This window comes from Acipenser ruthenus, chromosome 5, assembly GCF_902713425.1.
Source record: "Acipenser ruthenus chromosome 5, fAciRut3.2 maternal haplotype, whole genome shotgun sequence".
Lineage (NCBI taxonomy): Eukaryota > Metazoa > Chordata > Actinopteri > Acipenseriformes > Acipenseridae > Acipenser > Acipenser ruthenus.
In genome coordinates this window covers 62522240-62537724 of record NC_081193.1, presented here as the reverse complement: position 1 = coordinate 62537724, position 15485 = coordinate 62522240, and the positions used below count along the sequence as shown (strand labels likewise).

The 15485-nt window shown below is 39.9% G+C and overlaps 1 protein-coding gene across 1 annotated transcript; it reads right to left on the bottom strand.

Annotated features, from left to right (window-relative positions):
* Positions 1–1958: 1958 nt before the first annotated feature.
* Positions 1959–5147, bottom strand: LOC131737225 (uncharacterized). The gene is made up of 3 exons (XM_059024787.1): positions 4777–5147; positions 4182–4588; positions 1959–2066 (listed from the first exon to the last, which is right to left on the bottom strand). Exons 1-3 carry the CDS (start codon positions 4982–4984, stop codon positions 1959–1961), a joined length of 723 nt encoding a protein of 240 aa, XP_058880770.1. The 5' UTR covers positions 4985–5147.
* Between the last annotated feature and the right edge of the window lie 10338 nt (positions 5148–15485).

Sequence of the window (15485 nt, the reverse complement as noted above, 5' to 3'; positions counted from 1 at the left end):
TGACAGTCAAAATGACAGCTCTGATAGTTCTAGGTATAACGTATTATATCTCCATACATTTCTGCAAATCTGGGTCTACTGATGCTTTGAGATGTATGAAAGTCAAAAAAGCACAGGCACCTAGCTGCTAAATCAGTAGAGAAAAATGTATTTAAAAACCTCCAGGTCAAAAAGACCACTCCGGTAGTTATAGTGTTAACTCACACACAAAATTCTGCCAAATTTCTCATCCTTGACTTTTATTATATTAATTTAAAGAAAAGCATGCAGAATATACAACAATTCTAAACTTATTTACAAAAATATAGTAAAACAAAATACAGCTGTACCATACATACAACTACAGCTCTCATTGTGCACGTGCAGTTTCTTTTGTTATTTAAGCACCAAAACAAAAAACAACTCTAGAAAAATCAACAACTATCCTTAAACAGGATTTTTGGCAAATCATATTTTTAAAACCTTCTTTTTTCCCCTTCAACAGAGCTAATTGAACCTTATGGTCGATATAATCAGTCAAATTTGTGGATTATAAATAAATTCCTAAGTATATTTACAAAATATAGCGATACAAGATACAGCTGTACCGTTGGTCTATCAACTTTTAAACACCATTTGTTTGAGCATCTTTTGGCAAACTGAGTTAGTTAATAACAATAATTAATAACAACGGTCTTTTGTTGCTTGTGACGTCAGTAGCACGGCTTGGCTCTGCAGTGGAAAAACAACCCAGGCTCTCCTTAACTGCACCGTGAGGGCTTGATATGGCCCTGGCGCTGCTCGGTTGTACAGTGGAAAAGAGGCATCAGGGGCTGATGTAAGGATACGTGCAAAGTGATTTGTGGCTGTGTGAACGAGAGGGAATGAATCTGAGCTGTAACTCTACCTCCTGACCAGGATGGGTGCTATGTAAGGTTGGTGGTATGCCTTCCCATGGATTGGATTGACCGTGGCCCCGGGCTGATCATGGGGAGGCAGTACAAAGGGAACGCAGCTACGTAAATATGGCCCCTTATGCTGAAACTAATGCGCCGGAGCACTGTGGTTGTTTTTTTTTTGCTTTACAGACGAGTAGGAACTAGGAGCTGCCACCACGAAGCCAGCATAAACACCCAGGAGCACCACTACTTCTGCACAGCACAGGACCACAAAAGCCACCCCCACAGAGCACTTTTCCGTGCACTTTGTGGATTATTGGACTGTGTGTTATTTATTTATTCCTTTTGTTTGGGCCTGAAGATCCACCATTTTGTGTGCAGATAAAACAGGACATTTTGTGTACATCACTACCTGTTTGGACCTTAACTCCTTTACACACCTTTTGCCTTGCAATTGCTGACCCCCAAAAACAAACCATTGTAGAAGCTAGTAATTAAGAGCTGTATAAAAGAACACACCTTCTGAGACCTACCATCGGCCTCAGGATGGCTGCTGTGGTACACTGCCTGATGCAACGACGCTTGGCTCTTGTTGAGGAGAGGAAAGAAGCCCTTCTTCTCCAAAGGTTAAGATGGAGAAGACGCTGGATAGTCACACCCAGGGTCACTTCTCCAGAATGCTAGGTAAATTTCTCTATGTCATGCTGAAAAGGATGGGCCAATACATATCATTTCCTATGGATACTGCCTCTCTGCAAAATACAAAACTAGTGTTTTATCAAGTGGCTGGTTTCCCCATTGTAATAGGAGCCATTGATGGCACACACGTGACCTTGATCCCCCACAGAAATGATGAGCACATACTGTATATAGCAATTGAAAACATTATCATTCCATTAATGTGCAAATTATCTGTGATGCACATCACATCATTACAAATGTATGTGCCAGATTTCCTGGCTCTGGCCATAATTCCTATATATTCCAGCAGAGTGAGATTTATCTCCATGATACCAATGCTATGTGAAACAATTATGGTATAGTGATTATAACCAGGGTCGCGATTCCTTCACAGAAATGTCATTGTTTTAAAAGGGTTTGAACTTCATGCAGGACTGTTCTGTTGTGTACTTGTTCATTTACACTTTTGATAGTTCTGCTAGATTTGTAGGCTTCAGACAGTCTCAGCTGAAAAAGCATAACAAAAAAAAAGCCACAGCGTGACACTCTTCCATAGAACCCCAGGCATATAAATGTAAGCAAGCCAAAACTAAATGAGCCGTTTCACTATAGAGGACAATGTTCTAGCTCAACAACCTGACGGGATTAAAAAACCTGGCAAAACTGAAAGAGTAAAGTCAGTAACGTTGGATGGCGTCTTATCTATTACAAAGTCTGTTTAATGTCCTTGACGGAAAGCTTGTGAGATTTTGTATTAATTATGAGTAAAATTTGTTTACTAAAATGAATTCTTTATTTCAGTATTTATTTCCATTTAAATCAAAGTGTACCTTAAGGAAACAGTTTTACAATACAATAAAACATTCAAAATTGTTTTTATAAGACAAAATAAAAAATGTATATAGATAATTTATACTGCAAAATGTATATGCATGATTTAATATACGTTTTTAGCGATGGACATAATTATAACATACTAGGACACACCTTTCCATGTTAGGAGATAGTGGCTATGGCCTGCGACCCTGGGTGATGACACCATTGAACAATGCAGAAACCGAAGCTACAACCATGCCCATGTAGCAACGTGTCATTGAGAGAACTTTTGGCATACTTAAGTGTCGGTTTCTCTACCTGGATCATAGTGGGGGTGCCCTCATGTATGCACCTGAAAAGGTCTGTAAAATTGTTGTGTTGTGTGGTATGCTCTACAATCTGGCTATGTGTTGGGGCATTTGGATGAGACACTCCAAGTACCAGCACCTGCCGAGCCACAAGAACCTATTGCGGAACCGCAAGCAAGGAAAGGACGCAGGGTCCAGAACCGTCTGATAGAGAATGTGTTTACTTGTAAGTCTGATCAAAAGTAAAGGCATGTTGAACAACGTGGCTGTGGGGAAAACTTGTAGTTAAAATTGAATGTACTTGGTAAAATTACATTTTCATTCTTAAATCTGAGACTTGAGATGCTGTGATGTTAATCAAGTTGTCTTTTCCTCAACCCAACCTTCCCACCAAAACATTCTCAGCCCACCCCCGCACGGCAAAGATAAACACACACTGCCCTCCAAAGCGTGTGCTGCCAGCCGACCGCTTCTTTTTCATACTGCAGGCCCACCATGCAGCCACCTCAGAGCTACAGCATCGGAGGACAACGCAGCTCTGGGCAGCTTACAGGCAAGCCTGCAGGTGCCTGGCCAGACCACAGGGGTCGCTGCTGTATGGTGAGCCGAGGAAACCCTGGCTGACCTAAGCCCTCCCCCCCACCGGGTGGCGCTCGGCCAATTGTGCGCCGCCCCCTGGGAGCTCCCATCCACGGTTGGCAGTGGAATAGCTTGGACTCGAACTGGTGACGTCCAGGCTATAGGGCACATCCTGCACTCCACGTGGAGCGTCTTTACTGGACGTGCCACTAGGGAGCCCCCTCGGACACAAGTTTAAGTATTGTTTAAGTATGTTTTCCCCATAACAATGAAATGTTCATTGTGTTTTATTGAAGTCTAAAGTTAAAATAATTCTTAAATGTTTACTTTAATTACACTATGTAACACAATTTTTGTTCCTGGGTAGTAAGTATTATTTCCTAATTGCTTATGCCTCAAAAGTATAGAAAATGGCTCTTATTCCCCACAAACTTTGCTTTTGTGACCAGGACAGTGATATTTTGAAATTTACCTATTTCCAATGAGAAAACAGGCGAATTTGTGTCTTTTCGTTCACATAAAGTCAGAAAAAAACAACATATGAATCCAAATTAACATGTATTTATACTAAAGTAATAAAAAAATGACTACAAAAGATTTAGAAGTGAGTAGTTTTTTGAGATTTACGATTATATTGTAAATCACTTTCACGAATCAGCCCCCAAATGTAGTCTCCCATCATGTTCTCGTTATACTGTCCTTGGTAGCGGAGTTCAAAGTCCAGTATATCCTGGTGGAAGTGCTCGCCTTGCTCCTCCGAGTACGCTCCCATGTTGTCCTTGAATTTATCAAGATGAGCATCAAGGATATGGACTTTGAGGGACATCCTACAGCCCATTGTGCCGTAGTTCTTCACCAGAGTCTCAACCAGCTCCACATAGTTTTCGGCCTTGTGATTGCCCAGGAAGCCCCGAACCACTGCAACAAAGCTGTCCCAAGCCGCTTTCTCCTTACTAGTGAGCTTCTTGGGGAATTCATTGCACTCCAGGATCTTCTTTATCTGTGGTCCGACGAAGACACCGGCTTTGACCTTTGCCTCAGACAGCTTAGGGAAGAAGTCTTGAAGGTACTTGAAGGCTGCCGACTCCTTATCTAGAGCTCTGACAAATTGTTTCATAAGGCCCAATTTGATGTGCAGTGGTGGCATCAGCACCTTCCGGGGGTCCACCAGTGGCTCCCACTTGACGTTGTTCCTCCCCACAGAGAACTCGGTCCGCTTGGAAGGGTCCACCATGCAGAAGTAGCAGTTGCTTGAGTGGTCAGTGGGTTCCCGCCAAATTCTTGGGATAGCAAACTTCATGGCTCTCTTTTCCCCTCTGTACCATCCTACAAAAATACATTTATTTCACCCATGACTAATGTGTAAGAGATTCTCGCAACATTTTTCATATATGATATATTTTTTCAATAACATTGAAAATTGTAAAACATTTTAAAATTAAAAACTTTTACAATTTAAAAAATTTTAACAAATTTTATAACATAAAATTCCGAGCAACAATTTTCCATCTTACCTTCCAGAGTTTTTTTGCAGTGCTCGCAGGTGAAATGAGGTGCCCAGGGTTTGTCTTGATCCCCGACAGGCATGCCGAAATATGCCTTGTAGGCCTCACACATCTTAGCAGATGCTTCCACAGAGTACTTTTTTGCTCTTGTCTTGATAAATTGGCCGCAGACATAACAAAATGCGTCTGCCGGATGCTTGCAGCCTCTTGATGCCATCTCAGAAAAATGCAGATATGTATCCACTTAGGCAGCTGGAACTAAACTGAACTGGTGGGCTTAAGGCCCCTGTATTTATACTACTATTTATATTACTGGAAAGTTCTAGAAAGTTCTAGAAGTTACTCCAAGTTTACTCAGCACTGAATCTATCTGGAATGTTCTGGAAAATAGGTAAATTTCAAAATATCACTGTCCTGGTCACAAAAGCAAAGTTTGTGGGGAATAAGAGCCATTTTCTATACTTTTGAGGCATAAGCAATTAGGAAATAACACTTACTACCCAGGAACAAAAAAAAAAAAAAAGTTACACGGTGTTATTGAATGAAATGTGTATCCTTCTATGATCAATATAACTAAAGTTATATCAAAATTAAGCTTTATTTTATATTATAGCTTTGGAGAAAGGGGAGTTGATTATGTTAATGACATGCATTGCTTGTGTGCAAGGAACTGTCATTGAAACTCTGGAAGTCAATGAAAGGACTGATTTCGGTCAAGGATAAACTTCCTATGTTGACCTGGAAGTGATGGAATCACTAGTAAACACCCTTTGGTTGCTATATTGAAAGCGAAACAAGCATTAATTTGCTCTCTCTTGGATTCGAAAACATCTCACCATGAAGTGATCACAGAGCCTTTGCTTGAATGGGGACCCAAGTTTGTTTTTCAACAACAATCACATCTCCAGAATAAGTATTACGTTTCAAAGACTTTAAGATTCATGTAAAAAAATATTTGTTTATACAAGAAATATCTACATGCAACCAGAAGAAAAAAAACATTTAATACAATGTATCACTTTGCTAAAGATTAAAATATAAACAATGTTACTTTGATGAACAATTGAAACAAGATAATACTGTCACAAGTGACTACTTTAGAGTGTATGGTGGTATATAATTTATAGTTATTGTGTGCAGGTGTGTGTTCTTTTGTGTAACTTGTTCTCATTATTTAAGATATTGTTTGTATTTTGCCATGTGACTTGTTTTGATTAATGTATTGTTTTGAGTATTTGTGCATATTGTTTATTCTTTGCTTTGTTCACTAATTAATGATCTTGCACAATTAGTCACATACCTTTCCCAGGATCCAGACTCTAATTGCCACAGCTGTGTGCCATTCTGCATCAATTGACAAGACTGCTATAAAATAGGAACCAAAAATACAGAGAGGAGTCGAGTTGGGCAGGAACAAGAAACAAACACAGGAACTGGAAAGATGCCAGGAACTGGTTTAAAAATACATAAAAAGACTGCAAGCTGTAAAGGAAGCAAAGGGTGGGCACACAAAATACTAATGTAAGGGTGCCCAAATACTTTTGTCAAAGTATGAAATTTGTTTTTGCATGTTTTTCATTTCATGCATGTTATGCAATAATTTGTTGTTTTATTATAAAGCTGAATCTCTACTTTTAAGTTATATATTTTTCAATAGAACAGTTAGAAATTATAGAAATCACTTATGTTGTGGCATATATATTAGCCACAACATTTGTCAAGCAATTAAAAAAAAATTATTATGATTAATCTTGTGATTTAAAAAAAAAATCTCAGTTAATCTTGGTTTTAATCCAATTATATTTAGTATCAGCTCACCGCTACCACCCCCGTGCTGACTCAGGAGCAGCGAAGATGAGCACATGCTGTCCTCCAAAGCGTTTGCCATCAGCCAACCGCTTCTTTTCACACTGCAGACTCACCATGCAGCCACCTCAGAGCTACAGGACACCCTGGCCGACCTAAGCCCAACACAAACACAGACACGTCTCCGGACAGTGCGTGCTCTTAGGGCAGGTGCGATGCTGGAAACAGTGATGCTGGTTAAGTGTAGGTGCGGTGAAGTCCGGGTGAATCGCTGGCAGGCTGCAGCTCCCAGATCCGTGCTTAATTATTCTGGCAATGACAAGAGACACACGGTTGAAAAACAAACAATAACACTTAACTCTCGCTCCAAACAGACCTCGTTTCCTCCCATCAACCACAACAAAGGAACCGATTACGGAGTCACTTCCCTAAGTGCCATCAGCCCGCCCCCTCCGATAGCTAGTTCAATCACGTCTCCTCCAATTCATGACTGAAACTTTGCTTACCGTGCTAGGTCGGGGACTCCTGGTACCGTGACGCCATCACTTTCCTGAATGGCCGGCTTCCGACCTCCCCCGGAATAAACTGCCGAAACATTCAGTACGGGGCACGCAATTCCTGCTGTACAGTGCTCTCACAGGTCGAGAGGGAGATTGTTGATTCAGATTCATTCGCTCTTTGTCACATCGTCCCATTCACAAGTCCTTCAGTTTGAGTGCTTTGCTACTGTGGTACAGTAATTCAAGGAAAGTACATAGGTTTGAGAAAAAAAATGAGCATTATTTCCTGCCTTGGTGCATTTTGACCACTAGATGTCGCCTGAAACGCGATCAAGTTGAATAATTGATGTGGCATTCATTGTTTATTGGGTAATTGGTGGTTTCAATTTCAAATTAAATCCACCTGTGTATAAAGACGCGGTGTGTCCGGCTCGGAGAGGGTGTGTAGGACAGCTTCCGAGCGGTACTGGTAAGAAGAGAAAGGACAGCGAGAAAACAAACATAATTGCAAGTAAGGTCTGTTGTAACTGCAGTGAATCTGAGTCAAACATCTGTCCTGTGTATACTGTGTGTATCTAGGTGAAATCCGATCCCATAGTTTGGTGTTTGGTCAGAGAAACAGCTTATCGGTCCTGACGATAGTCAGGGAAACAAAGCACTACTGTATAATCAGTGCTCCCAAGAAGGAGTTAGCATTTTCTTTGTTTATTTTGGTTTTGTGGGCGAGTTTTGTTCAAACCTTTTATCTGTGTTTAATAAAAGTACACTGAGGTGCTTAAACCACAGTTTCTGAGTCTGGGTGAATTCTTTTCTAGAATCAGACCATCAGTGACCGAGTCACAATACCACACTACATAATGTGGTTCCGTGACTCATTTTATATTCAAACGATGACGACATACAGTCATTCACTAAAATGGTGCGCAGGAAATTAATTACGGTATGCTAAGAGGGACAAGACAGGAGCATGTTAAAAAATGAATCTGCCAAAAAATAACACGTTAATCGCAGAAGTTAACTGCCCTAAAATATAGTTAGGGTGAAGTAGGCAGTTTAATGTTAAACACCAATTTCTGTCCTTTAATAACTCTGACCCATTCAATGGATTTGCACAAAAATGTGGATGTGTAGTTCCGGTTAGATCTCTTGATGTGGGTCATTTCGATCTGCTCGGATATGCGGATTCCGAGATCCAGATAGTGAAAACAAAAATAAAAATCTGTGTTTTTTGCTGGGTTTTTTTTTGTCAGTCTCCAGCTCCTAAAGGGTTTGAGATATATATATATATATATATATATATATATATATATATATATATATATATATATATATATATATATATATATATATATATATATATATTTTTTTTTTTTTTTTTTTAACAATTTTAGGGTACAAGGGGACTGGCCCAGAATAGTAAGTACCTTTTCTGGTTTGGTGAAAAAATATTCATCTGTTTCTGAGTTATAGGGATTTGAAATTTTGGTTGCGCATTAGCCTTTAATTTATTTTATTTTATTATTTTTTTTTTTTAGTCGTCGCCAATTATTTTACCCTGGTTTTCACCCCAATTTAGCATGCCCAATTATTATCTGTATCCTCGCAACCCCCCCGCCGACTCGGGAAACGGAGGCTGGAACACGCGCCCTCCGAAACGTGCTCCTACCAAGCCGCCATTTTTCGCACTGCAGATCCACAGCAATGCCACCAGACCTATAGTGCAGGAGGACAACACAGATCTGGCGGCTCCACTGCAGAACCACAGGCGCCCTATCGGCTACAGGGGTCGCTGATGCGCGGTGAGCCGTGGATTCCCCTGCCGACCTAAGCCCTCCCTACCCGGGCAGCGCTCAGCCAATTGTGCGCCGCCCCCCAGGAACTCCCGGTCACGGTCGGCTGTGACATAGCCTGGATTCGAACCTGCGATCTCCAGGCTATAGGGCACATCCTGCACTCCGCGCGGAGCGCCTTTACTGGATGCGCCACTCGGGAACCCCCATTAGCCTTCAATAAAGGAAAACGACTGCTTTAATTAATGTTCATGTATCTGTTTCAGTGCAATGTAGTTTCTTCATTGTAATAATACGTTTTTTAACATTTACATTTTATTTCTGTTTCTTCATAAAAAAAATAATGTTTTCTGTGGTGAGTAAAAAATACATTAACTTTGATTAATGCACTAATGGTTACTCTTAAATGAATTCACGATCCACTTTATGGTAAACTGTGCAGGCATGACTTGGAAACTCAGCTGTCAGCTAAGCAGAATATCTCAAAAACGGGGATGAATTCGAAAATACAGAATTTGTGATGTTATCTAAAAACCAGAGCAGCCCAGAAATTAGGACTTTATCAGAGCAGCCCAGAATTTGGGACATTATCTAAAAACCAAAGCGGCCCAGAATTTGGGGCGTTGTAAAAACCAAATCAGCCCAGAATTTGGGACGTAAATGAAAACAGGGGCAGTCTATATGTAAAACTGTGATTACATTAGAGCTAATTTATCCTGTAACAAAACTGTAATAGTGTGGAAGATATATATTTGATATTAAAATATATTGCGCTAACTATAGGTTATTATTATAGGTATATGCTATTTGAAAGAAAAAAGTACACCACCACAGAAAGCCAATTCGTACATTCGTGCATAACATGATAATTCATATAAAGGAATAACCCATAGTTTGTTATATTAGTACAGCAAAATACCACATTATATTTTAATTGAAAGGTTGTGGAAAGCAGATCTCTCTCTCTCTCTCTCTCTCTCTCTCTCTCTGATCGCAATGTTAAAAATGCCTGCAAGCTTTCCCACTTGTGTGACGACATATTCATGTGACAGACATTGACCAATCAAAACGCGAGACTGTTATGCGCTTTTCAGCCATGGTATATCTGCAATACCTGTGTTGGTCTGATTCATTTTATACCTCCAAGTTAATTTTTAATTAATGAGTCGTCAGATAAATTAGTTGAAACCGGATTCAATACTAACGACAAGCCAACCCACCTGACATTTGAAAAACAATTTGGCCAAGAGCAGTAAATCACATTATTAACCAAGCGGGCACAGGGTATTTTGCTTTATTACAGCAGCTTAGATTCATTCGTGTACCAGTTCTCTGCGCATGGAAACCACATTTTCACAAAATGTCACTAGTAATCTTCAAAAACAGCACGAGTACTTTACGCATAGCTAATTTACATATCAACCCCCACCTTTCCCATTCATTTGCATGACGTCGGGTGAAAGAGCCTGGTTTACTCGAGTAAAATAAAATGAGCAAATGGAAACCCAAATAAGTACTTTACACGAGACATTTAAAAAAAAAATACTTGCATGGAAACCCCATGAATGATGGTCACTTTAGGTCACCTGACTATTGAAACACACACAAATACACATTTATACAAATGTATGTTTTAAAAAACAACCATATGCACAATCTTCATATATATGTTGGATAAGACTTCCAGAGAATCAGTTAATCTTGACATATTTACTGCATCTTTCCTTATTAGGAAGTGTACTTTTACTTATCAGGAATATATTTATTTTCAAATGCAACACACACAACTTACATAGCTGTGGAAATTTGAGTAAGATAGGACCAACAAAAGACATAATTTCAAAAATTCTACTTGTGTTTTGTTTTCACTATAAAGAAAACTTTTGACTGTGTTGCCCCTCTTATATATCAGCACATAGATTGAAAATACACATTACTTTTTAATAAAGGTGACCAGTTTTAAAACAAATGTTAATATGAAATAATGCTAAATACATAGTCTCTTTGAACCACTGCAAGTATAATGTATACTCATTAAAAATTCAGTCATTTACATTTGTTCATTGTGTTTTTTTATGTGCTATTTGAAGTTCCATATTATTCATTCCTATCCTCAACGTGGCTCCGATAATTATTTGTACACTTGGTATACAAATCCTTATTGGATCCAGTGTACCAGTATGTATATATGACAACCATGCAAACTTCATACGATGTCCAGGTAAGACCTAATATTAAGCAGTCATATATGAGTCAACCTATAAAATCTTGTCTGCCTTATATGTTGAATTTTTCCTTGTATGTGACAATGTTTATACTTGTATGTTAAATTCATATATATAAAATATATTTTACATACATAGCATAGAAAAAGCTTGTATGATTTGTTTATATTTTTTTTATATGGGCTGCCTCACAAAATTCCATCAACGGACGGTCAAAATATTAAAAAAATGCTTTGTTCATAGAATGATGTTTTTGCTTATGAGTTCAGTATTAGGATGGCAGAATCTGATGCTGATTAAGTGCTTGTTAATAATAATAATTAACAGATGCCTTTATCCAACACAATTTACAAGGGTTACAGTGCAGTATGAAGTAAGTGCTGTTGTAACAGGGCAGAGGCTGGGCGGGAACCGGCAACCCCATACACCTCACGCGATACACCTCCATGTGAATGGAGCCTTAGAGCAAACGATCTGATTCGAGATCAGAGAAATAGGTGGTCTCATCTCGTTTGGGCAATCGACCCTGGTGCGGATCTATTATTGTTATTCACCATTATCTACACATATCAAAAAATACAGTGCAGCATAAAAATCAGTTGGGCATTCGAAGCCCCCATGTGAATGGAGGGTAAACCACAATGCAAAAGAGCCGGAATCATTTGCAGTCGTGGTTTTAGAGCTTTTAACGTCATCTCATCTCACCCTGACACAGGGCAGGATCTGGAACGGCAGTGTGTCAAACAACACTGCCTGTTACACTGTAATAAAATAAGCAGTCATGAAGTGAACAAAGAACTGTAACTTTTATAGATTATATTTAAATGTTTAAGCAAGGGGTAGAAGTTGAAATAATTAGTTTAAATAACATTGATTGTAACAACTGAAAGTTAAACTAAATATAATGTTTAAAAGTAAACCATTAAGAGTTGCTAAATGTGTTTTTTAAATAGAAACTAGTAGGACCTTTTGAACATACTGAAATGAAAGAGTTTGTGAGATAGCATTTACTGGAGGGAATGTTTAGTAGCAACACCGTTCCCCCTTCAGCACGAAAGAGAGTAGCTTGTTGTAGGTGCTCACACAGCAAGCACTCAGTTAATGTTGAATGTCTGTACTGTATTGTTGGTCCCTGATTAAAGTCGCCTTGTTGAAGATGATACCTGGAATGGTTTTCGATTGTTGAAACCCACATGAAGTCTCCGAAAAATCTTATACAACTTTAAGTCACGTCGCTAATTCAGAAATTTGAGATATCCCTTTTTAATTTTTCGGTGGCGGGGCTACAGAGGGGGCTAAGGTAAACTTTGGGGTGGCTTCAGCCTACCCAAGCCCTTGCCTATTATGTTTCAATGTTAACTAAATCGAGTTATTAATCAAATTGATTCATCTTGTTACACAATTGATTTATTAAAATGTTTGGATATACTTGACTGATTACTGTCTTGTTCACAGTCATCATAAAATAACACTAGAACATGTTTTGTTAAAAAATAATATGTTTTTGACCGATGGAGTCCCTGAAGACCACCAGAAAGCCCCTTGATCTCGAGGATATCAACACCCTTTTCCTTGAGGACCACGAGGGGATGGATCCACTGGAGGAGGACCAGCTGGATGAGGAGCTGATGATGGAAGAGAATAGAGATGAAGAGGAAGAAGCTGTTCCAGATGAGCCTCAGCCCAGCACTTTCATTGTCAAGTAAGTATTCATTGTTTTATTGAGGAATCGACTAGCCCTTGGAAAAACCCCATCGTAATGGTGGCTAAGCCTAATGGGAGCTGGAGATTTTGTAATGACTTCCGCCAATTGAATCTGGTATCCAAATTTGACTCGTACCCAATGCCCCTGGTGGATGAGTTGATCGAGAGATTAGGAAAAGCCAAGTACTTGAACACCCTTGACCTGACTAAAGGGTATTGGCAGATACTACTAGCCCACAGTGCCTGAGAAAAAACAGCCTTTTCGACCCCTCGAGGGTTATTTCAATACAAAGTGATGCCCTTTCGTCTACACGGAGCTCCCACATCATTCCAAAGGCTCATGGACAAAGTATTGAGACCCCACATTGATTATGTTTCCGCCTATATTGATGACATTTGTGATATTTTCTGACAATTGGGAGGAACATTTACTGAGGGTTAACAAGGTTTTACAATCCCTTAGAGAGACAACCCAGAGAAGTGTTGCATAGGGCTAACAGAAGCCAAATATTTCATTTATGTGGTAGGGGGAGGAGCAATAAAGCAACAATTAAGTAAAATTGAAGCCTTAAAATCCTGGCCAATACCCCAATATAAAAAACAAGTTAGGGCAATTCTAGGTCTAGCCGGTTACTATTGCCAATTCGTGCCAGAGTTCTCAGCAATAACAGCCTCGTTGTCCGACCTCACAAAGAAATCGGCCCCAAATAAACTAAAGTGGTCGGAAAGGACAGATAAAGCATTTAAACAGGTGATAGAAATTTTGTGTAGTGATCCCATGCTAAGGGTTCTAGACTTTTCTAAACGTTTTAGTGTTCAAACAGATGTCTCTGAGGTAGGCATGGGTGCTATCCTTTCCCAGATGTTTGATGGTGAAGAACACCCAGTAATGTAATGTAATTATTACCACGAGAGTCCAGCTATGCAGTGGTAGAAAAAAAGTGTCTAGCGGTGAAATGGGCAGTAGACACTCTCAAATACTACATGTTGGGTCGCGAGTTCACATTGGTCGCAGACCACTCGCCACTAAAGTTGATGAAGGAAAATAAAGAGAGAAACGCCAAAGTGACCAGGTGGTTCTTATCACTACAACAATACAAGTTTACAGTAGAACATAGAAGTGGATCAAAAAATATTAACGCAGATGGGCTGTCAAGGGTACATTAGTGGGGTAAAAAAGGCCGCTCGACCCGGTAGGTCTGAGCGGGAGGAAGGATGTGTGACAGATGATCAGGCTTTAAGGCAAAGGGAATACATCAGACAAGTGGGAGGGCTGATGTCTTGCCTTTGCAGCCAAACTGAAGAGTTACATTTTGTCATTGTATATAACATAATGTATATTGGAACTTCAATTCCCATGAATACACTGAGTTGTAAAGTCAGGTGACTTGGTTTGTGTGGGAATTATGGGATATAAAAAGATAGCTGCAGATAGAGTGGGAGAGGTGTGGCTATACAGGCTATTGATGGTATTGCAGCGCGGTTGCAGGAAGGCAACGAAGTAAGCAGAAACGCGAAAACAGAGTTCCCTGGAGGGGCTGGCCTGACAGTTCTTTCCCAGGGTTCAAGGGAAGTCAGCCAGCTAGGAAGGGGGAGAGACTCCATTGCAAGAACGCATTGACCCGGAAGGGAAAAGACGTGGCAGCAGCAGATTGGAGAGGCGGTTGCACTTGTTTACCAAGGGGTCATGTGTGACAGCATAAAAGAGGACGGTGAATCGCAATCTGTTCCTTTGCATTGGTTTGTGTTTATTAACCGAGAAGAACTGTGAGAGACCCCGTGAAAGTGAAAAGTATTGTTGTGTTTTCTTTGTTTGTAATTGTCTTGTCTTGTCTTGTCTTGCACATTACCAGACAGCTAACACAGTTCCGGAGCTGTCGCCAAGGGCCAGCACTAAGCCAGAACAGCACTTCACCAATTGTCACTAACTAACCTGTATCACCCACCACAAGCACTACTGCACACACCCAGGACTGGTAACCGTGTTTGTATTATTGTGGGTCAGATATTGTGTTTATTAATTGGGACTGCAATCCCATTACTGTTTACCCCGTGCAGTACTCATTGTTGTGTATTGCCGGGGAATTATTGTTTAGGTCACCAGACCTGGAATATAAAATAAAGATTTCACTTTCCAAACCGGATTACAAGGCTCTGTCTGTTTAATTACCGCACTGCACCTGTTTCCACTACTTTGCCACAGGTACCTGTGTGGATTTACTTGAACAACGTGAGTAGTGCTGTGTTCCAGTTTGACCGAAGGAATCTTGGTGTGTTTACCTCCGCTGTGGACTTGTGACTTACAACAGAAAAGGAAGCGCAAGCAGCTGTCTATGAGTACTAAAAACTTACCCGCAATTATTCTGTATGAATTAATTAAGAATGGAATTAAACCCAAGCTCTGTGTGACAAGGTTTTAAGAAGACCATTCTATAGGGGAGAGTGTTTTTACTCACGGTCGTAAATACAACACTGCATAAATAAGCACACGGTTAAAGTTCTTTGTTTTAAATACTGCGCAGGTTTATTTTAAACAGTGCGGGAGCACTTATATGGACTGTATCCACGTTGGTTTCTGTGTGGAACCTCGTATTAAACCAGCACGTCCTTTGAAAAAAATACTGTTTTATTTAAACAGCTCATTGGTTTGGAATGAAGTAAACCAGACCTGTTCCTAATGGACTGTGTGTTTT

Excerpts from the sequence above, each read along its gene's own strand:
- LOC131737225 (XM_059024787.1), bottom strand. The coding sequence starts at position 4,984 with ATGGCATCAAGAGGCTGCAAGCATCCGGCAGACGCATTTTGTTATGTC. Across the intron at positions 4,589-4,776 it reads CTGCAAAAAAACTCTGGAAG|GATGGTACAGAGGGGAAAAG; the intron begins GTAAGATGGAAA and ends GTATTTTTGTAG. Across the intron at positions 2,067-4,181 it reads CTTGGGACAGCTTTGTTGCA|CTGAGACTGTCTGAAGCCTA; the intron begins GTGGTTCGGGGC and ends ATGCTTTTTCAG.